This window comes from Eubalaena glacialis, chromosome 11 (assembly GCF_028564815.1).
Source record: "Eubalaena glacialis isolate mEubGla1 chromosome 11, mEubGla1.1.hap2.+ XY, whole genome shotgun sequence".
Classification (NCBI taxonomy): domain Eukaryota; kingdom Metazoa; phylum Chordata; class Mammalia; order Artiodactyla; family Balaenidae; genus Eubalaena; species Eubalaena glacialis.
This window is the reverse complement of record NC_083726.1, coordinates 109,383,999-109,411,184: the sequence shown is the minus strand read 5'-3', so window position 1 is coordinate 109,411,184 and position 27,186 is coordinate 109,383,999. Positions and strand designations below refer to the sequence as shown.

The 27,186-nt window shown below is 46.5% G+C and overlaps 1 protein-coding gene across 3 annotated transcripts; it reads left to right on the top strand.

Moving 5' to 3' along the window:
• The first annotated feature begins 1,932 nt into the window (after positions 1-1,932).
• On the top strand, positions 1,933-27,118 carry PHC1 (polyhomeotic homolog 1). Of its 3 annotated transcripts, none has more exons than XM_061205539.1 (15): positions 1,933-1,951; positions 8,275-8,432; positions 9,539-9,649; positions 10,457-10,537; positions 11,015-11,164; positions 11,897-12,052; positions 17,770-18,259; positions 19,651-20,423; positions 20,936-21,083; positions 21,323-21,534; positions 22,136-22,250; positions 23,410-23,518; positions 23,726-23,876; positions 24,346-24,577; positions 26,065-27,117. In XM_061205539.1, the coding sequence occupies exons 2-15, from the start codon at positions 8,319-8,321 to the stop codon at positions 26,217-26,219; spliced, it is 2,997 nt and encodes a 998-aa protein (XP_061061522.1). In that variant the 5' UTR covers positions 1,933-1,951; positions 8,275-8,318; the 3' UTR covers positions 26,220-27,117. The 3 variants fall into 3 exon arrangements, with proteins under 3 accessions (XP_061061522.1, XP_061061521.1, XP_061061520.1); XM_061205538.1 differs by lacking the exon at positions 1,933-1,951 and adding an exon at positions 5,103-5,477 and having other exon boundaries at positions 11,921-12,052; positions 26,065-27,118; XM_061205537.1 differs by lacking the exon at positions 1,933-1,951 and adding an exon at positions 5,103-5,477.
• Positions 27,119-27,186: the final 68 nt, after the last annotated feature.

Sequence of the window (27,186 nt, the reverse complement as noted above, 5' to 3'; positions counted from 1 at the left end):
ACTGTCAACCAATAAAATAATGTAGGAGGCTGCAAATAAAAGTTTATTTGGGGGACTTCCCTGGTGGCACAGTGGTTAAGAATCCGCCTGCCAATGCAGGGGACATGGGTTCGAGCCCTGGTCCAGGAAGATCCCACATGCCACGGAGCAACTAAGCCCGTGTGCCACAACTACTGAGCCTGCGCTCTAGAGCCCGCGAGCCACAACTACTGAGCCCACGTGCCACAACTACTGAAGCCCACGTGCCTAGAGCCCATGCTCCGCAAAAAGAGAAGCCACCGCGATGTCCGCATGCAGCAACGAAGAGTAGCCCATGCTCGCCTCAACTAGAGAAAGCCCGCACGCAGCAATAAAGACCCAACACAGCCAACAATAAATAAATAAATTAATTTAAAAAAAAATTTTAGTTGGGGTCTTAAGAATTGCAATTCAGGAGACACAGGTTATTCTGGTAGTCCCAAAAGGATGTTCCAAGGAAGAGAAAGAGTCAGGGGCTTTTAAAGACAAAAAGTCATGAGATTGTTAAAAGTTGCCTGGCGAGAATCGTGATTGGCTCTGATGCGAGTCAGAAAATCATTGTCCTTTAGGAATCATGAGTTGTTTTAGGCTGAGGGCCCCATAAGTATCTTGAGTTTCTAGCAGGTGTTTTGGATGACTTCATCAGGTCAAAAGGTCAAATTCCATCCAGGCGGAGATGTGCATAAGTCACACTTCCTAAATGACCTCCCAGTTCCATTTCAGAGACCTCTCTTAGCAATAGCAACCCCATTTTGATTTTCCTTTCACACAGCATTATATCCATCTGCAGCTTTAATTCCCCTTTGTCATACCATAACACAGTCATAGGCTTCATGGACGAGGACATCTTTTGGGGCCATTACCTGCTTATCATAGTTTATAAGCCGACAAGGGAGAAAACAGAGAATTTAGGAAAGTGATATATATGTCTCTCTTCTTTATTTTTTGCTTCGACATCTCCCCAGTATCTATGTAGACTGATCACCAGAGTTATTTCCCTTGTTAACAAAGGCAGGTGGGCCTTCCATTAAGGGTATTTACGATGGCAAATGCCAAACATCTTTGTTCAAATGTTTATGTGTGTGCTAAGCATTTTAAATAGATCTTTTGCACTATTCTATTTTTCACACTGAAAGACGTGATATAGTTGAGCTTTGGAGTCAGACAGACCTGAATTTAAATTCTGACTCAATTACTTACAACTCCCATGAACTCTGAGCAAGTTACCTGATCTTCCTAGCTTTAAATTAAGGATAAACTGTAAATTAAGGATTAACAATAGCTACCAGAAAAGGTTATGGAGAGGGCAGGAGAAGTTCCATCTTGGGCCTAGAAATTTATTTCAAAAAATTTATTTAGTATAATTCTGATGTGACATGGGAGACTTCATAAAGAGATGAAGACTCAAAGAAACAGACGGGTATATTTTTAGGCCAGGTTTGATGAAGCGGCGACAGGCATGGAGGGATAACATAGGTTAAAGAGTACGAGGTAATTGTAGTGACTGGGCGAAATTTAGCAAGGCCTGTTTGTTAGGATTCTTCTTTGTGTCCTTTTGTCTTCAGAGATAAGGATTCTCCTTCCCTCCCAGGGCACCTCTCACATGAGGGTTTTATTACCTGTTTTAAGGAAGAAGAGAGAGGAAAGAAGGAAATCAGACTGACTTTCCTGCTTCTGCCATTTTCTCAGATTCCTTCAGCTTAAGGTACTCAATATGCCAAGATGCTATATTTTGGGGTAGTGTGTCCTGAACACCACTATGGGTATTAGTGATGAGAAGTGAGAGGTATTCTTTTTTTTTTTGCTTAACAGCAAACGTTTATTTCTCAAGGTTCTGAAGGCTGGAAGTCCAAGATCAAGATGCCGACAGACTCAGTGTCTGGTGAGACCCCTCGTCCTGGTTCATAGACAGTGTCTTCTCACTGTGTGAGAGGTATTCTTATATCTTTTAATTCCACATATTTTTTTTCAGTTGAGAGAAGGGCAAGCACCTAGAAAATTAATTCAGTTAATCAATATTTATTGGATATCTTCTATTTGCCAGGGATTATGAAATGCCCCTCTTCTATATTCATCTTTTAGCCTTCAATTTTTTCCACTTAAAATTGAGGGGATTGCATAATTTTAAAGTTTTTTTTTTTTGCTTTAAAAATATTAGCGTCTATAAATTTTCTTAATCTTCATTTTCTCCCAACTAGACCTAGAAGTGGTATACAGAATTGTGGTGGGATAGGGGTGGGATGTGTATGGTGGTTCACATCCACAATTGGTTAAAGTTTGATTTTTTTCCCTACTTCCTCCCATCCACATTTGCATAAAAATGTGATCACACATGCTTACTTACTTGGTTATTTGTAAGTACATGGCAGTAACACCTCTCTTCCTTCACAATTCATTGAACATTGCTGGGCTTAGAAGAGAAGCTTGAAGAATGCTCATTCAATGTTCAGTTGATGTGCAAAATTATATTACTTTCTATTTGTTTTAGTTGCTGCCAAACAGTTGATTTCCTTCAAATCCTGATCTTTCTTTATTCAGATAAGTTTGCAGGGGGAGGGCTTCCATTTCTACACACCAGATAGAATGCATTTCCTTTTCACCTATTTAGGCTAATGGCTTTTCAGTGTTATGCAGAGTAAAGAAATTATTTGGCTTCTATTCAGAAGACAATTTGGTTTGAAAAAGAAAAGGCTAATTCCAGCATAATCATTAAATGAAAATGACAAAGTTTAGCACAAATTTAAAAAAAAAACCAAAAAACAAAAAGAGAAAGAAAGAAAGAAAAGTCAGTTGAAGACTTTCTAGGAATCACAAATTGTTCTGCTCTGTTTAGGTTTAGATAAGCTTTTCAGTATTTCCCAAACTGATAGAGTCTTTGACAAGGATTTTCTTATGGGTGGAGGTTTTCCTAATACTTCACTTTGCTGTTAATAAATTTCTTCTTTAAGCTGAATTTGTCTTTGGAAAATTGGTTAGACTTATGACCCTGGAAGTCTGGTCTGTCTTGGAGAGAGAAATGAACTTGAAAAGAATTACTGTGAAGTGAGGGATACAAGCCTTTAACATATGAAAATTAAAATAATGGCCCATAATCAATACAGCATGCTTTGTGACAGAGTATTTGTAGACTAGATTTATATCAGAAATTCAACAAAATTACACATCATCACTACCTTATCCCCTAACATCATCTAAATGTATAACTTTTAGTAAATGTAGGGGTCCATGACCCAGGAAATAAAAAAAAAAATCTTTAGAGATGGAATGAAATTATATGCAATAGTAGTGATTCTGTTCCACTTCTAATGGGGCTGAAGTGGCCATGTACCCTCTAGGTACGAAATCCCATAGGCTATTGGAAAAATGAGTGCATACCCTCTGGCATCTGGATTCCTTCTCCTTGGGATATGTTACAGGCCTTCTTTAAACACTTCACAGTGATAATTCTCCCATGGAAACATGAATAATGTTTCTTGACCTGAATGTCATATAATCTAAAAATTGTCTATAGATAGAACTTTTTCACTGGTGCCAGGAAATCAGCTTAGGCTCACTATATCCATTCTAAGCCTCCGAAAGAGAGCTTTAAACTTCTATGGCATGCCAAAAATCTAGGTTTGAATTAAATGACTAATGCTTTACCTAGTTTTTACCACGACTTCTCTCTGCCAGAATCTTTTCAATTCATCCTCAGCCAAAGCTGTCATCCATCCTGGCAACGTACCTTTTCACCTCCCCACACGTCATGTCTTTGCTTTTCCAGTCCTTTGGCTGCCCTCCTGTTTCTTCCCTCACATACTTGTCTGACTGGTTCCTAGAAGCTTGGCTGAGATTTTTCTCTGCCATAAATCTGGCTACCACAAATTAAGGGCCCGGTGCCCAAACACACCTCTCTCAATGAAAATCTGAATAGATCTAATATATAAACAAAGAGAATACTTCTATTTTCTTTCTAAAAATAAATCATGCCTTGGCTTTTAAAGGAGAGAATGAAGAGCAGGTTGACGGAGAAAATAACTGGTTAGAACAGAGGTTAGGAAAAGACTTGAGGTAAGAATAGTTACTCAACCATGATAATATCAGAAAAAGCAACAACCGTATTTATCCACAAGGCAGTCCCTCGCCCCATCCGTAAAGGCTAATGAGGGCAGTTATCTTTGTTCTGTGCACTGATGTAATCTAAGCCTTCAAAACCGGGGCTGCACATAGTAGGTGCTCTAGAAATATTTGCCGCATGTTCAAAGACTAAGAGAATTAAAAACTGATAAAAAATGACAAAGGCCACAGCTTCACCAAATGTTTAGCCTTCCCAAACACAGCCCCATTGTTCTATTCTCTTTATACCCCAAGGCTTCTCCCTTGTTTTTGTCGTTCTCTTTTACATACATATTTAAATCTAAGAACACACACACCCACACACACACACACACCCCCCCCACACCCCAAATCCCTGAAATAACAGGCTGAAATGTGTTATTCAAAGCAAGTTATATTGGGCTGTTGCTTTTAAAGGAATGTCAACTCCTAAAGGGTTTACTGTTTCTGTACAGCTTTCCCGCCTTCTCCGAGTGGAGGTGAGGGATGAGGAATGAAACAAACAACATTCTCTCTCCTTTTCCTCAATCTTTTTCTGTCCTTTTCTCTCCTTTCCTCGGCTTTATTTCCTTTCCCTGTCTGCCGTTTCTCTAGGGTCGCTGCTTGGTTTTCTCCCGCTCAGCCTGTTGGTCTCTTTGATCCTTTCTTTCTATCCCTTATTCCCAGAAGCTCCAGAAAAATACCTTCTTTTTTCCCCTTTTCCACGTCACTTCCCTCCCTTCTCCCATCTCCCTCTCCTTCTCTGTGAGAGGTGAGGTCCCCGCTAGAGGCCAGCACTTTCTCCGTTTCGTCCCGCCCACCGGCGAGCAGGACTCGGAAAGAAAGAAGGGGAAAAAAGAGGAGAAAGAACGAGAGAGGGGGAAAAAAACACAAAAAACCCCGGGGCCTAAGCGCGGAGGCCCGGCAGCAGCGTCGTCATGGCAACGGGCGCCGGCAGGAAACGAGGGACTCGCGGGAGGGAGGGGGGAGGGCGCCGAGGGGAGGGGGAGGGAGGGGGGAAGGGTCCGGCTGCCCCGGAAGCACCTCCCCGCCAGCCCCCTCCTCCAGCCCGGCCCGCAGCCCCCGGCCTGCAGCCCCCACCCTCTCGGCCCGGCAGGAAGTGACAGGCCCCGAGCGAGCCCCGGAGGCCTGGCGGAGCCGCGGCCGGCCCGCACCCGGAGCGGCGGGAGGGGCGGGGAGCCGCGGCCGCGCCGGGCGCCTCCCACCCCGCTCTCGGCGCCCCCGCCCCTCCAGGAAGGGGAGGAGGCGAGGGGAGCCCGCCGCGGAGGCCGAGCGAGCCCCCCGCCCAGCCCGGCGCCGGGGGACCCCGGCACGTGAGGTGGACGCCCCCCCGAGAGCGCTCGGGTGCAGAGCCAGGCGCGGAGGTAAGCGGGCGGCCGCGGGCCGGGCAGGGGCAGGACCTCCGGGGGCTTGGCTGCGCGGGGATGTTTCTTCCGCCACCTCGGGCTGTGGAACGCCCCAGGTACCTCCCCCGGCGTCTTTCCCTGCCTACCTCTGGCGCCCGCTCTGCGGTCCTTCCCTCTGCCTGTCCAGCCTCTCGCTCTTCTGTTCATTTCTCTGTGCTCACTGCTGTTCGTCCGTCACCCGAGTTGCTTCTGACCGCTCATTCTCTCATTCATTTTCCCGTCTCTGACTTTGGCTTTCCCATCCAGGCATGCTGTCTAGTTATCTCCCTGCTTTTTCTGGTCCGCTGGGTTCCTCAGCCTCCAGTTCCTCGACTTCTGTCTGTCTCCCCGCTATCAGTAAGCACATTTCTCCGCTCACTTGGGTCGGTTCACTGCTGGCACCGCTCAGTCGACCCCCCTCCCGCGGTGTGATTGATCCCTCTTGCGAACGTCGTTCTCATCCAGGTTCTAGGTACAACAGGGACCCCTGGGGCGTCTCCTCTCCCTCTTCTTCACATGGCTTCCATTTCTTTGGCACAGCCTTCCCCGAACCAACCCCTCCTCCCGCCCCCCTTCCTATGCCCCATCCTTCCTACGAGACAGTTTCGTGCTTGGGGAAATTGATTTCCTCCAACTCTTGGCTCGGTAGGCCCAGTACCGGGTCCACTTCAATATCCTCTCCCAGCTCCGTGCCAAAGGTCTGCTCCAACCCAACCACACACACCCAAATGCTGCCTTTCAGGATGACCGTGGTTTAGTTACTTTGGGGACCTCTATGGGTCAGCTTCTCTTTCTCTTCCAGTTAAATTCTGAAAATTTAAATTCACTGTGCTTCCCAAACTTTTTGTTATCTTCGCTTTCTGTATTTAATTTTACAGTCCCAACACTGATCACTGATGAATAGATTTTTGTGCCTGGGATCCAGGAATCCTGGTTTTGATGACAGTTTCTCCTGATTTTATTAAAAACTTTAAGCTGGTCCCTTTCCACCTCTTTTCTGTTTCTCACTCTGAAAAATTAGTAAGACTTCCATTTTGGGGGGAGATGAGGGATCATACGTTTGATTAGCATTTTCACCCATGAAGAGAATTAATGTCCCCTCCAGCTAGTAAAGGGGTCTCCTCCTGTCTCTGGGTCCAGTGAACTAAGTCCGGTGATCTATATAGCTATGCCGTGCTGCCTCTAACCCTTACCCACTTTTTTTCTTCACATGCTGATAATGAGGATTCATGGGTCTGTATCTGTTTAGTGCTTTAATATTTTGGCAAAAGATGTGGGGAGAAGATAGACTAGACTTGAAGCCAGTATGATTTCTCCTGTGTACTTCTTGGGTTATATCCATGTTTGCAATAACATTTGCTATTCGTGTGCAACTGAATTCTTGGGGGATAACGATGCAATCAGATGATACTGGGAATGGAATCATAAAAAATCTCCCCAACTTTATTTCCAAGCCCAAGCGTTTTGATTTTATTTACTTTGTTTTGAATGCAGTCATTAAAATAGATCCACCCTAATAAAACTGTTGACACCCCTTAGCAGAAATTCTGGTTTGATGTTTACATTCCAAAACCAAATTGTGCTGTGCTGACCCGATATTTATAGTGGCTCCACGCCTCAAAAGTAGACAATATAGTATTTAGGTTTAACAGAAGAGGGGAAAAAAAAGAATGAACATAAAAACCTTATTGTCATTTAGTGCTGCTTCGAAGGCATGTTTCTTCCTACTTCTCATCTGTCTCTTTGCTTGGTTCTTAGCAATGTTTTCATGTCTTTTTGCAAATTTTAGTGTAGACCCCAGAGGGTAAATTCTGAGTACTTTAGTGGACTCAAAAGTTGAATCTTATTTTCTTGAAGATTTTCATTGTTGTCTTTACTATGTTTAATACCTGTAAGTCATTTGTTAAAATGATGTATTATACTTATTTGTGAAGCCTTCCTTGCAAGCAGGGAAACTGAGGTTATAAGAAGGGAAAGTGACATGTCCAAGGTGTTACTAGTAGCCTGAGTGGGAACCAGACAGCTTTTCGGGCGATATGGGCTGTAGGCTAGTTCTTCTGTCTCCTAGTTTTATGACTTTCTATGATGCATTCAATGTATTGATATCTGTATCTTAAGCCCCTCCTCCATAAAATGATGACAATGAGTACTCAAAGTGAGTGACACTGCCTTAATCATAGATTGTTTTTGGTTTGAAGAAGCATGTCCTAGTGTAAAGGTTTGATACTTAACTGGGACAAGTTTAACTTCAGAAAACCTCATTTCCACAATTGTAAAGTGGGGATAATTATATTTACTGTAAAGCACTGAGAGATAATGGAGGTGAAGAGCCTAGCCCAGTGAGAGGAGGCACCTAGTGACTTCTCAGTAAATGGTGACCATTGTTAATAAGATGATGCTGATAATGGTGTTGCACATGTGAAGAGAGATGAGATAACAGTAAATTTTAAATGGGACGATTTTAAACTATTTAAAAGTGTTATGGGGATATAAGGTGGCCTTACTATTATGAGGAACCGTCTTACATTCTGGCCATTTTATATTTAATGGCATGAGGGAATATGTAAAAGTTGTTTATTTTGAGACACTGCTTAGCTTCAGAAGATCGTGTGGGGAAGTTATGGTTATAAGAGTATATTGAAGATTTGGTAGTTATTAAACCGGAGAAATCATGGTTTATGGAAGAAGAGGAAGGTTCTTAGATAACTTGAATAATAACATGAAATGGTAGTTTGCGATCAGGTGTAAATTTTAATCCTCTGCTGCTTCCATCTAGGTCTTGAGTCAGAGCGCCAGCCTCGGGCACCCTGGACCTCTGTCATGGAGACTGAGAGTGAGCAGAGCTCCAGCTCCACCAATGGGGGTTCCGGCTCTGGGGGCAGCTCTCGGCCCCAGATAGCGCAGATGTCACTGTATGAACGGCAAGCAGTGCAGGTGAGGCTTAGCTCTGAGGGGCTGTGATCTGTGAGCATTGGCTTGGGGCGGGCAAGGATGCGGGAAGATAATTGCCCTTGGTTCCTTTCCGGCAAACGGGGGCAGCTGGATTAGGTGACAACTAAGGTCCCTTCCAGTCCTGAGACTCCTAGGAGTTCGCCACAGTTTGAGCAAGCAGGCAGAAGGAGAGTCAGTCTTTAAGGTTTTTATACCATTCAGTTCCTGTTGCTAGGTTCTAACTAACCATTTCTCTTCATGGACTGTCAGGTTTTTAATTTTTGGTCTTTCTTGAAAATCACCCTGAGTAATGGAAGTTAAGAACTTTTACTTAAAATATTTTAGCTGCTAGAATAACTATGCACATCCTAAGACTGGTTCTAATTATGGAAAAAAATACAGTAATATCCTGAAATTAATGTTAAAACTGAATTTACCAGTATCATCTTGATAAACACCCATTAGTATTATGCTGTAGATGTTTGAAAATGCCAGTTACTTGAAAATTTTACCTGATACAGTCTTTCATAAGTCACCATTTACTCTATTTTTCATCATATCCAACCCCTTAGGATTCTGTCACCTTTATTGTATCCCTAGAATATGGTCTTTTATTTTCTTTTTCTCTTTACATTAATCAACATCCCATTTATTTTCAAACCAGTTTAGTCCTAATTCTTTGTTATATCGTATATTTCCAGATTCCGTTTGGGGAAATAAGAGTTCATGTGAGTTACACTGCTTTACTTTTCAAGAGTAGAGCACAGCAGAATTAACTGCTTGTCTACTTTTTAAGGACTTACTGGTTCTAATATAAAAATGGACGAATCAGATGTTGACAATTTAACCAGATACCCATCTTCCTTTGTTTCCCTCCTTCCCATATGTCCCTTTCAGAGGATCACAGTGATTTCCATAGAATAAGAGTTAGGAGTGATTCTTCTTTCTTTCCTGGCCACACCGTGCGGCATGCGGGATCTTAGTTCCCCGACCAGGGATCGAACCTGTGCCCCCTGCATTGGGAGCACGGAGTCTTAACCACTGGACCGCCAGGCAAGTCCCAGGAGTGATTCATTCTAAGTGGATTGATCCCTGCTCTTTCTTCCTAGGCTCTGCAGGCACTGCAGCGTCAGCCCAACGCGGCTCAGTATTTCCACCAGTTCATGCTCCAGCAGCAGCTCAGCAATGCCCAGCTGCATAGCCTGGCTGCCGTCCAGCAGGTGAGAGGTCAGCAGCTAGCTGGCCCAGGAGGGAGGGAACAGGCGCTACAGGTGGGTCGGGGCACGCTACATCCTCCGCTGAGCCAGGCTGGAAGCAGTCTCCTCTGCCTCCTGTCCTCCTGTAGGAGGACGAAGGGACCTTAGTGTCTGGGCTCGCGGTAAGAACTGTGGGGAAACTACCTTTTAGAGGTAGCATGGCTTTGTGCTAGACCTGTACCGTCTAGTATGGTAGCCGTTAGCCACAGGTAGCTATTGAACACTTAAAATACGGCTAGTGCAAATGGAGGTGTGCGAAAAGATTTTGGATTTCAGAGACTTAGTATGAAAAAAAAATTTCAGTAGTTTGTTTATGTTGGTTACATGTTGAAATGAGATAGATCAGCTTGAATAAAGTAAATTATTAAAGTTTACTTCTCCTGTTTCTTTTCACTTTTTGAGAAATGTTCATACTAGATGATACATGTGGCTCGTATTCTATTTGTATTGATGGGGCAGCACTGGGCTGGACTTAGCAGTGACTCATGACGTGACCTGACCAAAGTTTCTTGCAGCTAAAAGAAAGTGGGAGGAAGAGAACGGGTTGCCTGCCTGCCCCGGGCGGGTCCTGTGGGAGTTATTGGGTTAGCATATGTGACAACATGAGGGTAATTGGGATTGTGAAGACACTCGTCCTCGCTCCATAGTAGAGGCTCTCAATTCTTACCTGAAATCTCTATTATATTTTGTGCCTGTGATCTATTACTGGCAGGTTCAGAGCCTTTTCCTTCATTGTCTCTGCTCTTTCTTGTCTTCTTTCCCCTCTAATAGGCCACGATTGCTGCCAGTCGGCAGGCCAGCTCCCCAAACGCCAGCAGCGCCCAGCAGCAGACCACCACCACCCAGGCCTCCGTGAGTACTGCTCCTCCCCTCCGAGGGGCTTTCCTCTCTGGGTTAAACTACTTTGTGCTGCTGATCTGAGAGTGTTTATTGAGCCATCAATGGTATTTACTGCCCTTATGTAGAGAATATTAGTAAAATGGAAAGTAACCAGCTTGGATCTATATAGGAGTCTTAACGAGGAGGTCTAAGATAGGAGGAGGAAAGTCCTGCGTAGGCAGTAGCAAAGCCTTGAATGAGAAGTAAGATCGGTTCCGTTTCGTCCCTTTGCCTTCTCAACTGTTACGCTGGTGGTTAGGGACTGGTTTGGTGATACCCTCCAGTAGCTGGGATGACAGTAATGGATAGCAAGGTATTATTCATTTCCTCCTGACTCTATGAAAGTGAGATACTCTGTTCTTGACCGCGTCACTCTGAATTTGTCAGTCGTGTATATTTCCTTTTATATCTCCCCAATCCTGAGTCCTGGTTCCTTTCTGTACCACACAGATCAATCTGGCCACCACGTCGGCCGCCCAGCTCATCAGCCGATCCCAGAGTGTGAGCTCTCCCAGTGCTACCACTTTGACCCAATCTGTGCTACTGGGGAACACCACCTCCCCACCCCTCAACCAGTCCCAGGCCCAGATGTATCTACGGGTAAGCCAAAGCCACAGCCGCTATTGCCCCAGGGGCATAAATGTCCTATGACTTATTGAGTGAAAGCTATTTTTTTTTTTTTTTTTTGGCTGCACCACGCAGCTTATGGGATGTTAGCTCCCCGACTAGGGATTGAACCCGGGCCCGCAGTAGTGAAAGCGCCGAGTCCTAACCACTGGACCACCAGGGAAGGCCCAGAGTGAAAGCTGTTTTATTTAATCATGGTTACCCAGATGTTTTAAGACAAGCTGATCTACTTCCTATGCCTTACGTAACCTCTAGAAGTGATGCTTAGTGTTTACAGGTAGCCTGCAGATTATTGAGATGCTAAGTTAGAAGATGTTCACCTTAGTATTTGAGAAATTTGCATCAGATAGTAGTCTAATCTTTAAACCTATGACTCAAGAACACGAATCCTAAGTGTTATCTCTTGGCCTGTCTACTTACTATATATAAACACTTGCTCCAGAATCCTCATTGTCTCAACCTCTTTGATGTTTGATTCTTTGTTATCAGTGTATAGTTTTATACACATTCTAGGTTTTCTTCGGATGATTCATCACACGTGGAGAATGAGGGTCTCCTGGGTTGGTGTGGAAAGGGACAGGGCTTAGCTGTTTCGTATCTTCTGTTTATTTTGTCTTGTGGTCCTTCCCTTCCGTTTCTTCTGTCTCTCTTCTTTTCCTCTTGTTCTCTTTCCTCTGCTCTTCCTCTTCCTCCTCTCCTTGCCAGCCACAGCTGGGAAACCTATTGCAGGTAAACCGGACCCTGGGCCGGAACGTGCCTCTCGCCTCCCAGCTCATCCTGATGCCTAACGGGGCGGTGGCCGCGGTCCAGCAGGAGGCGCCGTCTGCTCAGTCTCCGGGAGTTCACACAGATGCCGATCAGGTCAGTGGCAACCACTTGACCTGTGGACGGACACTGGGGAGGGCGAAGGGAATGGCCTCGGACCAGGGCCCACCCTTCCACCCCATTACCACTCTACCACTTTTCAGAATCCTTTTGTAAAAAAATTTCTGTACAACTTGAATACCTTATACCTTTTTAGTTCTTTGAGTTAGGAAGGGAAGTAGACTTGACTGAAAACAGCCCTGTGGATGTGGGAAGCCTTATTCTTAATACAGGACAGATGTCCTTACCCTTCTTTTAGCCCTCCATGGCTCAGTTTTATTCAGGAAGTCTTAGTTCTCTCTTCTTGCAGTACTGTCTCTGTAAGGTAAGGGATGGTTGAGGGAATTCTAGTTAGACACACGCGAAGCTGACCTGGCTGAGTTGCTGGCAGAACACTTGATTCCTTGTCTTTATGAGTTACTGTAGCTCTCAACCTTCAGCAGTCTGTTTCTGCTCACTGTGTTCCCAGTAAAGTCTTCCTCACCAGTGCTTCCCATGCCTTATCTCCAATATATGTGTGTGTGTGTGTGTGTGTGTGTGTGTGTACACATATATATAGAGCCTGAATGCTTTAGCTTCTTATGGGTGGGATATAAACTGGGATCGCATAGTACTCGTTTCATTCTTTTAGTTTATCAGTCAGCAAGTAAATATTGAGCTCTTTCTGTTGATGTGCTCAGGTATGTACTGGAAACTGGGGGATTGAAAAATGAGTCAAGTCTTCAAAGAGCTTAGAGAAGAAAGAAGTGCAAAAGTAAACAGTACCAACTTTGAGTGATGCAGGAGTTTAGGGAAGAGTTGCCTGTATTTCTTTTCAGTGACTTTTAGGAACATGAGCAGATTCTTAAAGGACGGGTAGGATTTGATTTGGAGTAAGAAGAACACTGGAGAGAGAACAGTATGTGTAGAGGCCTATCTCATGTACGTGACCGTGATTTGGGGATGAGTGAATAAAGTGGAGACAGCAGGCCTGTGGCTGGAAAGGTCGTTGTTAGGGAGAAGTCTGAAAGCCAGGTAACTTCACAGGTAGCAGTGGCACTGCTGGCTTGAACAGCAGATTGATAGGGTCAGGAAACTCCTTGAGAAAGAATCATTTAGGAACACGTGCCTGGAGAAGAAAGAGAAATGAGGGAACCTGCTGAGAAACTGTTGAGGTCATCTAGTTAACAAGGTAAGGCCTTTGGTTTAGACTACAGTGATAGCCGTGGAATCAGAGGATGAGGTGGAGCCTGCTTCCATAGCAATTCTTTCATTTATCCATCTATTTATTCATCAGATATTTGTGTGTCAGTGTGTGGAGGGACAGAGTAGTGGTTGAAAGTGGGAATCTGATGTTTGGGTCAGATTCTAACTCCATGACTTAGTGTGACCCCTGCAAATGGCCTAACATTTTTGGCCACAATTTCTTCATCTATTAAATAGTTATAAAATACCTACCTCCGAGTGTGTTGTGAGGACCAAGGGAGTTGATGTGTGTAAGCGTTTGAACAGTGCCTGGACACAGCATAGTGAGGGTTTACGAGTTTAGCCCTCGTTATGATCAGATATCAGACATTCCTTGGCCTTGAATGTCCAAGGTCATGATCACTGGACTGACGGAGATGACACATCATCGAAGCACATTGAACAGATAATCACCTGAATAGTTTAATAATTGCTTCATTAGAAAGCACAGAGTGCTGGGACTTCCCTGGTGGTGCAGTGGTTAAGAATCCGCCTGCCAATGCAGGGGACACGGGTTGGAGCCCTGGTCCGTGAAGATCCCACATGCCGCGGAGCAACTAAGCCCGTGCACCACAACTACTGAGCCTGCGCTCTAGAGCCCGCGAGCCACAACTACTGAGCTCATGTGCTGCAACTACTGAAGCCCGCCTGCCTAGAGCTCGTGCTCCGCAACAAGAGAAGCCACCGCAATGAGAAGCCCTCGTACCACAACGAAGAGTAGCCCCCGCTCGCCGCAACTAGAGAAAGCCCGCGCACAGCAACGAAGACCCAACTCAGCCAAAAATAAATAAATAAATTTATTAAAAAAAAAAAAAAGTACAGAGTGCTCTGAAAACATAGAAAGGGACTTAACTTAGCCTTGGGATGGGGGTAGAAGTCAAGAAGGCCTTCCCGAGGAGATGGCAGTTAAATGGGGGCCTGTAGAAGTTAGTCAGGGGAAGACATGGAATGAGAGTGAAGGCAGGGTCCCCCCCATGTCCAGAGACCTGAGGAGGGAAGAGACTTTGTATATTTGAGGCACTAAAAGAAGACCCGTGTTCCTGGAGCCTGGCGCTGGGGGATGGAGACGGCACTGGGGAGGTGGGAGAAACTAATCTTGCAGGGCCTTGGGGACTGTGTTTAGGATTTGGGGCTCTATGTGAAGGCCAGTGGGAAACGGCAGTGACTTGGAGAGTTGCGGGTTTAAAAAAATTTTTTTTTTATTTTAAGGACTATGTTGGCTCCTCTGGAGAATAAATGGAAATGGTGCGAGTGTGAATATAGGGAGAAAAACGGTGTTATAAGAGTTTAGGGGAAAGATGGTGTTTGGATTAGGTGGTAGCAATGTAGATGGACAGAAATGAGTAGATTGGAGAAAAACTTAGAAGATCATTGGAAAGGGAGGCCTGACCCACTGGATGGGGGGAGTGGGGGGAGATGCCAGCGCTGGGATCTGACACGGCCGTGAGGGGCCAGGAGTGCTGTGAATGCGATGAAAAACGCTGGGGAAGTGGACGCAGGGTGAAGTTCACTTTAGGATGTGCTGACCTAGAAGTGCTTGTGAGCCGCCCACGAGGAGGTATTGGGTCAGCAGTGTGATGTGCACAGTGCCCAGCTCAGAGGAGAGGTCTGACTGAGTTGGAGATGAACAGACAGGAGTAGCGTGCATGGAGATGATAAGAGAAGTCAAGCACCGGAAATCGCTTGGGGAGCTGGTACGGATTGAGAAGAGAAAAGCCTTCAGGCTGGAGCCCTGAGGTTTAGAACGAGCCCTTAGAAAATGGAGCAGCCCCAGGTGGAGTAGAGGGTGGTGGGCTGGCAGAGGGGAATAGGCGAGAGTGACAGAGACAAGATCTGGATTGTGCAGTGTCACGAAGACAAGGGCGCCGAATGTTACGAAAGTGGAGGGGGTCCTCTGTCCAGTGCAGTGGAGAGGGCGGGAGAGCTGGACTTAGGTCTGTGGGTGGAGAGCCCTTCCAGGGGAGTCGGGGGCTGAAGCCAGAGGAGCAGTGTGACTTGAGGAATGACTGTGTGGTGGGAATCGGTGCGGTGATTGTAAACAATTATTAAGAGATGAGCAGGAGCAGGAGAGGAGGGTGAAGCTGGGGTTGGGAATGGGGTTCAGGCTTGGTGATGGGAGGGAGCCAGTAGAGGGGAGGCTGAAGAGAAGGAAAGACTTGAGAAGGAGGAGGGGATGGGATCCTTAGCCTGGAGAAGGACGGCCCTTTGATAGGAGGAAGGAGAGGAGGAGAGGGGGTGGTAAGTGATGGGAGCAGGTGCAGGGGCAGGTTTGGTGGAACTGCTGAAGCATCGTGCACATCTAGTGGTTTTATTGTCTCTGCTGGAGTGAACAGTGACAGGGGAAAGAGGAAGTGGTTCTGAGGTACAAGGAGAGGAGGAAAGTTTTATATAGCCATTATGGAAAGAAAGCTGATTAGAAAAAAACAATATAATTGCCAGGTAGTATATAAGCGCCCCAGCACCCAATCCTGATGATTCTTGTAAATCTCTCTCAAAAGCTATTACCTCTTCTTCTTTATTACTGTTGTCTGAATTCGGGTTCTTTTTGTTTTTCACCTGAATTACTGTACTAGTTTCCTAACTGGTCTCTTGACTTCAGCCATATCTACTTCTAATCCTCCCCCACATTACTATCAGAATAAGTTTTTTAATAAGAAGATATATGTTGTCACTAACGTTATTTTTAATTGTACCTCTGGTATACAGAATGTGATAAATCGTAATCCTTGGCTCACGGCCTCCTCTCATCAATGGTCCATTAATGGTCCACTTTTTAAAAATATTTACTCAGTAAGTTTTAATCATGCAATAAGCCATCCCCAGTTCCATCCACTGCCTCCCCTTACCCATGATTCCTAGGTTCATCCTTCCCTGTGTCCCTTTTTATATAGTTTTACTGCCTTTATGTATATTTCTAAAATGTACTTTTATTATGGAACATTTCAGACATAAACAAAAATATAAAGAAATATGAACCTCCATGTACTTAACCATCCAGCTTCAGCATTTATAAACATGTGGCCAGTCTCTCCAGACCCCTTCCCTTCACCTGTGGATTACTTAGAAGCAAATTCCAGATACTATATCATTTATATATATATATACACACACACATATATATATACACACACATATATGTATAATTTATATTTAAATTTATAAGGTACTTGTGTTGTGTTGTCTACAGTCTTTTTGGGAATGATTTCTTAATAGCTTACTGTCAAAATCCATCTGTATTGTTGTATGTCATTGTACTTTATTCATTTTGATTTCTGTGTAATATTCCAGTGTGTAAATATACTACACATCTTCATTCATCTTCTCTTCTGATTATGGCCATTCGGTTGGTTTCCAGGTTTTTATTATTATGACTAGTGCTGCTGTGACCATTCTTACACAAGCCACCCATTGTATACAGCGAGCATTTCTCTTACGGGATTCCTGGGTTATTAGAGTGTGTGTGAATATTCACCTTTGGGATATGATGCCAAACTGTTTTCCAAAGTGGTTGTACTGATTTATACTTTCATCAGCAGTGTTGGAAAGAATGGTTTCAACTATAGATTTGACCATGATGATTCTGACGCATATTCTTCAGTGGCTTCCTGTAATGCATTAAGTGCTCATCGTTCCTTCTCTCCGTTCATACCTTGGAGCACTTACTGTCTGTCAGGCACTGTGCTAGGTGCTGGGGATATAGCAACGAAGAAGATGGAGAAACTTTGTTTCCAAAGTAAAGTTCAGGCTCTCTTTATCTTAACACACCAGGCCCTTGGAGATCTGGCCTCTTTCTAGCCTCAGCCTACCTTCCTAGCTTCATTTCTTGCCATTTCCTCTAATTCACCCCAAACATAATGAAATATTTATAATTTCCAAAAATGCTGTGCTCTTTCTTGGCTCAATGGTCTTGCAGTGTTGTCACCTATGTCTTCAAACCCCTGCCTTCACTATTACCTGTTGGTTCTCAGCTCGGACATCACCTGTTTTAGGCCGTCTTCGCTAATCTCCCTAGTCTGAGTTAATCTCCTCTCTGTGCTCGTGTAGCACTGTGTGCCTATCTGTGCATAGTGTAATTTGGTTTTCTTGTCTTTTTTAGTAGAAAGTACTCATTAAAAGCAGGGGCTCGTGTCTTTCATCTCTGCATTCCCAGTATCCAGTGTGGTACCTGAAGCATAGTAGATGTTTTGTAGATGTTGAATGAATGAATGGAGAGGAAAGGGAAAATCGGAGACATTTTGAAGGAATAAAATAACCAAACTAGATGATGGATTTGATAGTGAGTGAAGGAGACTGAAAAATCAAATATGACTTGAGTCCCTCCCTGGGAAGGCCTTCACTGTGTACATTTGTACAGGAGTGGGTACGAGTTGAGGGGGGCTGTGGAATATCTGTAGCTGTCGTCACTGCTTCGGAATCAGTCACAGAAATCTTTGACCTGAGTGCCCCCTGTTCCCCTTTTCTCAGTCTGTCTTTTACTTCTTATCTTTCAGGTGCAGAACTTGGCAGTCAGGAACCAACAGGCCTCAGCCCAAGGACCCCAAATGCAAGGCTCCGCTCAGAAGGCCATTCCTCCTGGAGCCTCCCCTGTCTCCAGCCTCTCCCAGGCCTCTAGCCAGGCCCTCGCTGTGGCTCAGGCTTCCTCTGGGGCCTCAGGCCAGTCCCTCAACCTTAGTCAAGCTGGTGGAGGCAGTGGGAATAGCATCCCAGGGTCCATGGGTCCAGGTGGCCAGGCACCTGGGGGCTTGGGTCAGTTGCCTTCCTCAGGAATGGGTGGTGGTGGGAGCTGTCCCAGGAAGGGCACAGGAGTGGTGCAGCCCTTGCCTGCAGCCCAGGCAGTGACTGTGAGTCAGGGCAGCCAGACAGAAGCAGAAAGTGCAGCGGCCAAGAAGGCAGAAGCAGATGGGACTGGTCAGCAGAGCGTGGGCATGAACCTGACACGGACAGCCACACCTGCTCCCAGCCAGACCCTTATTAGCTCAGGTAAGCTGTCACCTCTCATAACGTCATTGTTCTCTCGGCACTTGTTTGAAATCGTCAGAGTACATATCTTTGCCTTTTTTCCTGCTTGTGTTGGTCCCGGACTAGTGGAAGGAAAGAGAATCACATCAGCCTTGATCCAGGGAGACAGGACGACAGGTAACAGAGATGGATCTTGTCTGTTTCCACCAGGCAGCAGTCAGTTTACAAGTTGCCTTGTCCTCTCTTTCTTAGGTCCTGAGTTCTTCAGTTTACTCACCCTACCCATTCATTCACTTGGTTCCTTTTGAGTTGCCTACTGTGTTCTAGGAGGTGCTGGGACACATCTTTGGAAAACAGACTCCTGCTCACAGAGCTTACAGTTTAGCATAAGGGATGCGTTTGATGCTGGTTAGTTGGCCCAGTGTAGAGCAGAGATTGTATAGGTGCCTTAGAGCACTTAGGATGAGCAAATAGAGCCATGGTTTAATACAGTCAACTTGTGATCATCTGTATCAATGATGCGGATAAAAAAGAATAAATAATAATAATAACCCAAAATAGTTCTTGCTTTCAGGCTGTGTATAGAATTAGATGTGTGCACCTTACTTGGTAATGTTTATTTTTGCCTTCCTTGTTTCTAGTTCTTCAGTTGTTGCTATATTTGAGTAATGTACTCACAAAACGTAACAGTCAATTACCAGTTTAATACCTAGTTATTTACACACTGTAGCACTTCTGTTACCGAAGTGCTTTCATTTCACATATATCCTCTGGACACTCGGGTAGAGTATGGAGCGGGGAGATCCCAACTCCAGTTTACAGTGGAGAAAACTGGGTAAAGCCCGAACTCGCAGCTGCTGACTCGTAAGACTTGTTCTCATAGGCGGTGACCCAAACTGATAAATCTTGGAGACCGAGGCATTCACGGGAAGATGTTGGTATCCTTACCTCTGTGGACGTTTATTCTTTCAGTGACCGCTAAGTGTTTCTCATGTGTCAGGCCCTGGGCTGGGTTCCAGGGATGTAAAAATGAATGAAACATGGCCTCAGTGCTTGAGGAGCTGAGTCTAATCATGGAGAGGATGGGGCCCGCCGTTGTCCTTGCTGAGTGCAAAGTAACAGGATTTAAGTAAAGCAAAAAAATAAAAGTTAGATAAATGCAAGAAATTACCGAGGACTGTTAACTGCTCGAGCAAGAGTGGTCTGTCGCGGAAACCTTGCAGGCTGGAGGTAGCTGGTAACGGCAGACTCGGAGCCAAGGGTGTGAGCCAAGCAGCCGCCCGGGCCCCTCCAGGCTCGCCTCCCATTCACCGTCTGGGTCCGCCTCGGAAGGGTGCTCTGGCTTCCCATTCCTGGTGCTGCCGCTGATTTTCTGCCCCCTCCCTCTCTGTCGCTTCGGGCTGTCCCCGCAGCCACCTACACGCAGATCCAGCCCCACTCCCTGATCCAGCAGCAGCAGCAGATCCACCTGCAGCAGAAGCAGGTGGTGATCCAGCAGCAGATCGCCATCCACCACCAGCAGCAGTTCCCGCACCGCCAGGCGCAGCTGCTGCACACGGCCACCCACCTCCAGCTGGCCCAGCAGCAGCAGCAGCAGCAGCAGCAGCAGCAGCAGGCCGCGCCCCTCCCTGCCCCCCCGCCCCCGCAGGGCCCCCCCGCCCAGCAGGCCCCGCCTTCGCAGTCCCAGCAGCCGGCCCAGACTCTGGTTGTCCAGCCCATGCTGCAGTCTTCGCCCTTGTCGCTCCCTCCTGACCCAGCCCCCAAGCCCCCCGTCCCCATCCAGTCCAAGCCACCTGTGGCCCCCGTCAAGCCGCCTCAGCTGGGGGCTGCTAAGATGTCAGCCACCCAGCAACCTCCGCCCCACATCCCTGTGCAAGTCGTGGGCACCCGACAGCCAGGTACAGCCCAGGCCCAGGCTTTGGGGCTGGCCCAGCTGGCAGCTGCCGTGCCTGCTTCCCGGGGGATGCCAGGCACAGTGCAGCCTGGCCAGGCCCACTTGGCCTCCTCGCCGCCTTCATCCCAGCCCGCTGGTGCGCTGCAGGAGTGCCCGCCTGCATTGGCCTCGGGGATGACCCTGGCTCCTGTGCAGGGGACGGCACATGTGGTGAAGGGGGCGGCTACCGCCTCCTCACCTGTTGTGGCCCAGGTCCCTGCCGCCTTCTACATGCAGTCTGTGCACCTGCCGGTGAGTGACGCCTGATGACTTTGAGGGCACTATCGTCCCTGAGAGGACCTGAGCTTAATTTAGGAGGGGAATAAGGAGTTAGGCAGGTTAAGATACTGCTATTGATCACTGCTGCTTTTGCAAGAGAGAGACATTAGTGTAGATAATATCTGAAGTTCATACTCCTAAATTTGCCACTGAAATTCTGTGTTTTGGGATCTGTACTAAGTTATATCAAGATATAGCCTTAACCACCAAAATTGATTTTTAGAAAAACAGTAGTTCGTGGTTGGGCTGTTGATGAACCCAGGGTCTCCAGGTCTATGTGAGGACCTGGAGAAAATGTTGTATTTTTTGTCTTGATGTAGAAGTTACACTTCTTGGGAATGACCAGAAATTTCACTGTACTGTGGGAAGTATACAAATTGGGGAATCTAGAACTAAGAAAATTTTCTCTGACAGTATGGCAATAATTGTGTTTCTTTATTGTCCTTCACTCATAAATCTTTTCTTTCCTGTTCTTCACTGTACAGGGCAAACCCCAGACATTGCCCGTAAAACGCAAGGCTGAGTCAGAGGAGGAGAGAGACGATATCTCCACGTTGAGTTCAATGCTTCCTGCGAAGGCGTCTCCGGTAGTAGAGAGCCCGAAGGCCATGGAGGAGAAGGGCGGTCTTGGAGGTGAGTAACTGACTTCTGCAGTGCTGCTGGAGTACACAGAAATTAGAGGAAAGTTCTGAGTGAGCTGAAAGATCACTCTGCCTCAGTAGGCTTGGTGGAATAGATCCAAACACAGGGAATCCAGGGTGAATGATCAAAAGGGAACATGTATTACTGTGGAAGATCAGGCTGACTTGGCTCATAGATGGATCAGCTAGGTCATCCCCTATCTGTTCCTCAGTCTTGTGTTTATTTTCCAGACAAAGCTGAACCAGTGACCAGTGTGAATGCTAGTACCCCGAGCAGTGATGTAGTAGCCTTGGCTCCTGCCCCGTCAGCGCCGCCTCCCACGCTGGCCATGGTGTCCAGACAGATGGGTGACTCCAAGCCCCCACAGGCCATTGTGAAGCCCCAGATTCTCACCCACATCATTGAAGGCTTCGTTATCCAGGAAGGAGCAGAACCTTTTCCGGTGAGGGCAGGGCCAGAAGGTGGGGCTTGGTCGGGTTGTTGTCTTTTCAAACTCCACGAAATCAAAAGGCTCAGAACTATTTAATTATTAGCGAATGGTTCAATTCTGTTGTTTGTATGGTTAGTTGTAAAGAAGGAAGTGAAGAGAAGAAAGAATATGTAGACTAGAAAGTGAAAATATTGGGAAGAGGAGAAGAAAAGGAAAAAAGTGACCTCTAAAGCTGTCATGTTTAGTTAGACAAATTAGGTTGTTTTGTAGTGAAGAAAATTGTGGTAGAGAAGTTAAGAGGCTTTTCTGGATACCATGAGTTGCAGAACCAGGACTTAGAACATAAGTATCTTGACTCCTAGTATGTTCCCTGCAATTTAGGAAGGAAAAGGACAAAATAGGGAGCCCAGGTAGGAACCTGTTCTCCAATGGCTTATCTGAAAAAAGCCAGTTAGAGGCTCTTGATTGCTATATTGAAAATGGTTCTCTCTGCATCGGACTTGGTCATTAACTCAGAAATCTGGGCAAAGACATGGTGGTGAACAATGGTGGGGAAAGCTATAGGGAAGCAGAAAGGAATTAGGCTAACTTAACTAACCTTTTTCTGGGACAGGTGGGTTGTTCTCAGTTACTGAAAGAGTCTGAGAAGCCACTGCAGACTGGCCTCGTGACAGGGCTGAATGAGAATCAGTCGGGTGGCCCCTTAGGTGGGGACAGCCCATCTGCTGGTAAGTATTTATTTAGAGACCCCTCTGGGGAAGGAGGCTGATGGAGATGTGTTTGAGGACTTAGTGTAAAATAGGAATTATCTATTTAAAGTGGGAATTACGTGAAGTCCATCCACGCTGAGAAACCAGAAACCACATCATATAACACAATACGTAGACTCACACAAAAGTTGTTCCATAGGATAGAATTAAGGGGAATTTTATCAAGCTAGAGTAATCTGTTGAATTATTTACTATAAGGATATATTTTCCTTTTTTTTTTAAAAGTAATTAATTAATTAATTAATTTATGGCTGTGTTGGGTCTTCGTTTCTGTGCGAGGGCTTTCTCTAGTTGCGGCGAGCGGGGGTCACTCTTCATCACGGTGCGCGGGCCTCTCACTATCGCGGCCTCTCTTGTTGCGGAGCACAGGCTCCAGACCCGCAGCCGCAGTAATTGTGGCTCACGGGCCCAGTTGCTCCGTGGCATGTGGGATCTTCCCAGACCAGGGCTCGAACCCATGTCCCCTGCATTGGCAGGCAGACTCTCAACCACTGCGCCACCAGGGAAGCCCAGGATATATTTTTCAAAAGACGATCTAAAATAGGCTATTTCTGGGAATTCCCTGGCGGTTCAGTGGTTAGGACTCCGCGCTTCCACTGCAGGGGGCACAGGTTTGATCCCTGGTCGGGGAACTAAGATCCTACATGTCGCAGGGTGCGGCCAAAGGAAAAAAAAAAAAAAAAAAGGCTATATCTTAATTTCCAGTTCTCCTTATTCTAGATTCTGTAATACATGTTAAGGAGTCCTGTTCACACTTCCCCCCCTGCTTTTGGAAACTTCTGTGGGAGGGAGGTCTTATGTCTTTCCAGGCATTAGTAATCTTTTCCTCTCCCCTGTTGAGAAATGCAGTCTTGTCTGAAATCTGAGATTATCAGTCAGGATAAAATTAGTCATTTAAAGTGGAAATCGTCTGGCTTAAGGTTAGGAAGACTGTGATGTTCTTGAGGGACAGTTCTTTACGGTTTTGGATCTTGAACTCTGTTTTAGGGATCCTCAATTAGGTTGAGTAGGTCTTTGGGGGGAACCCTGAGAGTAATTAGAGTCCAGCGCTGGGCCTGATGGGGGCCTGAGTGGCAGCAGCAACCGATGCAGCCCTCCCGCGCTGCCTTGTTTTCAGAGCCAGATAAGAAGGCGAACCTCCTGAAGTGCGAGTACTGTGGGAAGTACGCCCCTGCAGAGCAGTTTCGCGGCTCCAAGAGATTCTGCTCCATGACTTGCGCGAAGAGGTACTGTAGGCACCGCGCCTCACCCACCTCCATCTAACCTCACACCCCTTCCCTAGGATCTGCTCAAGGCTCGTAGTTAACGTCTCCTTTGCTTTCATTCCCTTCCCCAAATCGGCCCTTAAAATCCCAATTGACATTTAGTGCAGGGGAGCAAGGCGGTCTTCTCTGGCAGCACTCATGACCTCCTGTACGTGCCCTGACCCATAGGTATAACGTGAGCTGCAGCCACCAATTCCGGCTGAAGAGGAAAAAGATGAAAGAGTTTCAAGAAGCCAACTATGCCCGCGTTCGCCGGCGCGGACCCCGCCGCAGCTCCTCCGACATCGCCCGTGCCAAGATCCAGGGCAAGCGTCACCGGGTGAGCTGCCGGTGCGGGGCGCACTACCTCAGAAATGGGCCTTTTTCCTTCCTCTTCCCCACAGGGCAGTTCCTTTGCCCAGCTAAAAAGAGTATGAGACCAGAACTCCGGTTTTGCGTTGATTGCCTTACTCCAGATTCCAAGAGATCCTGACCTCTTTGTCTCTTCTCACCTTACGGGTTGCCTGTCCGTTAATCCTTATGCCGTGTTTGAGGAGGGAAAATCTAGGGCAGTCGTTGGCAGAAGGGGAGAACCGAGAGAGGGATACAGTTCACACCTGAAAGGCACTCGAGAGCGGACTGGGGACTTCGGGCCTTTGCACGTGAAGTACAGATTATTTCACTTGTGCTAAGATTAGTTTTTCCTCTGTGCCCAATAGTAATCCAAACCCAGGGTGGCTGGGGAGAGGAGAGGGAAACCTCATGACACTGTTACTCGTGACCTCACTGTTTTGCGGTTTTTTCTGTAGGGTCAAGAGGACTCTAGCCGGGGTTCAGATAATTCCAGTTACGATGAAGCACTCTCTCCAACATCTCCTGGGCCTTTATCCGTGCGAGCGGGGCATGGAGAACGTGACCTGGGGAACCCCAATACAGCTCCGCCTACACCAGAATTACATGGCATCAACCCTGTGTTCCTGTCCAGTAATCCTAGCCGTTGGAGCGTAGAGGAGGTGTATGAGTTTATTGCTTCTCTACAAGGTATCGCGGGCCTGTCCACCAGAACCCAGGTCACCTATATTGCTTCATTTTCCTAGTTTTCTTTAGGTCATCCCACAGGGGCTTTTGTAACTGGAAATGTAACGGACTTAAGCAGGAGAGGCTTAAGTATGGTATGACGAAGGCTCTGCTCTTGGTATTTATTCCGGTTACTTGTCCACAGCCTGGTTTCCCAGTTTTCCTGGGTTGACTGTCCTCTGCTATGTCAGTAATTTTGCAACAGTTGATTTTCATCTATGATTCTTACTAATAATTTTTAGATAAAGTATTTTTTTATGTGTGATTAACTGTGATACCCACCATGGATAAAAGACTTTTCTCAGTGGAGAAGGGGATTAGGAAATAATGGGCCATTGTTGCCCTGCTCTCTTCAAGGCAGGATTGTTTATAAGCTATTCTTTTTTTTTTTTTAAATAAATTTATTTATTTAATTAATTTATTTATTTTTGGCTGCGTTGGGTCTTCGTTGCTGCGCACGGGCTTTCTCTAGTTGCGGTGAGCGGGGGCCGCTCCTCGCTGCGGTGCGCGGGCTTCTCGTTGCGGTGGCTTCTCTTGTTGCGGAGCATGGGCTGCTCTAGGTGCGCGGGCTTCAGTAGTTGTGGCTCGCGGGCTCTAGAGCGCAGGCTCAGTAGTTGTGGCGCAGAGGCTTAGTTGCTCCGCGGCACGTGGGATCTTCCCGGACCAGGGCTCGAACCCGTGTCCCCTGCATTGGCAGATAAGCTATTCTTGACAAAGGGATGGTTTTCTCCAGCAGGAAAACCATCCTACCCTTCTTGGTATTTTGTCTGAATTCTGGGCCCTTAAAGATGTCATGACGGCTCTTAACTTTGATTTTCTTGCCAGTGTCAAAGAAAACATATATATATTGCTCCCTCCCTTTGCCCTCCTCAGGTTATCTGAATGAAGGTATCTCTCTGGTTAAAGAACAACTTAGTTGTTCTTTTCTTTATCTTGGCTCTTTCTTAAAAAAAAATTAGTTAATACTTCGGCTGCGTTGGGTCTTCGTTGCTGCGTGTGGGTTTTCTCTAGCTGTGGCGAGCGGGGGCCGCTCCTCGCTGCGGTGCACGGGCTTCTCATTGTGGTGGCTTCTCGTTGTGGAGCACGGGCTCTGGGCGCGTGGGCTCTAGGTGCGTGGGCCTCAGCAGTTGCAGCGTGTGGGCTCAGCGGTTGTGGCTTGCAGGCTCAGTAGTTGTGGCACACGGGCTTAGTTGCTTTGCGGCATGTGGGATCCTCCCGGACCAGGGATCGAACCCACGTCCCCTGCATTGGCAGGCGGATTCTTAACCACTGCGCCGCCAGGGAAGTCCCTCCCTGTCTTGGCTCTTTTTGTTTTTATAAACAGCCAGTTGCTCTGATTTCATTTTGCTTCCAAAGCTTGCCATCTCAGGCCACTGTATTACTGAATTTAGGACAAGTACTTTGGTGCTACCGTGTAGTTTCTCATACATATTCCCACCATTTCCTTCTAGGCTGCCAAGAGATTGCAGAGGAGTTTCGTTCCCAGGAGATTGATGGACAGGCCCTTTTATTACTTAAAGAGGAACATCTTATGAGTGCCATGAACATCAAGCTGGGCCCTGCCCTCAAGATCTGCGCCAAGATAAACGTCCTCAAGGAGACCTAAGGTGGCCCTCTTGGACGAACCAGCCTAAGGCAGACACTCCCCACTGTCCAGGTTATAACCTGGTGCCAGCAGAGACTTCACAGGGAAGACAGAGCTGTTCCAATTATGTATGTCTTCTGTAGAGGGGATTACTGAGACAGGGAAGACAAGTGCAAGAATTGGTCGCTGGTGCTACATGGTGGCAGCTTTGACATTTCTCTGGGTTCTACTTTACTTTTTAAATCTTTACGATTCTCACCTACCCTAATCCAATCTTTGTAACAGAGGCAGTCTGGAGAACTAGGACTGCTCGGCCTTATCCCGGAGCGGAGTGTCAAGCCAGGGTCAGAATTCTCCTAGAGGAGGAATGTACAGTATGGTGAGGCGAGGAAATGGGTGGAGTGTAGTAGGTGTGCCTCAGCAGTGGGGGAGCTCGGGTTTTCTAGCTTGTGTGACACAAGCAGCAAAATCTGGCACTCCCTCTTTCCTCTGGATCGTCTGACTGTAGCTGTGGCCCAGAGTTTTGTTGTCACTCCCTTAGTATTGGATATTTTCTCCTGCATCCACGGCAGGGTCACCAGCCAGGGTAGAGACTGGGTTGGCATCATTCTGATTTGCTGCAGGGACTAAAAGTTTTGGGCACACATGTGGCTCTTGTCTTTCTTTCCGCATCCCCCTGCTCCTTTCCAGTTTATCTGTTGTCTCCTACCCCACATTTCTTTTCCATTCCAACTCTGCTCTGTCCTATAGCTTTATAAAGCAGGAGCGCGTGGGACTGAGGTCAGGAATAGAAGTACCTGCCTTAGGCGCTATACCTTATACAACAAAAATATTAAATATTTTTTTTCCTCCTCAGTAAAAGGATGAAAATTGGTCTCAGTTGTCTCTTACTCCATCATTCCAGTGTATCTACCCTCTTCTTTCACGCAAATGACTAGGCCAATGTGTTTTTTTTTTTAATCATCTTTTAAGTGTTGTTTTTGTACAA

Coding starts and splice junctions, on each gene's coding strand:
- PHC1 (XM_061205539.1), top strand. CDS start 8,319: ATGGAGACTGAGAGTGAGCAGAGCTCCAGCTCCACCAATGGGGGTTCC. Junction 12,053..17,769: donor TTCACACAGATGCCGATCAG/GTCAGTGGCAAC, acceptor CTTATCTTTCAG/GTGCAGAACTTGGCAGTCAG. Junction 21,084..21,322: donor GGAGAAGGGCGGTCTTGGAG/GTGAGTAACTGA, acceptor TTTATTTTCCAG/ACAAAGCTGAACCAGTGACC.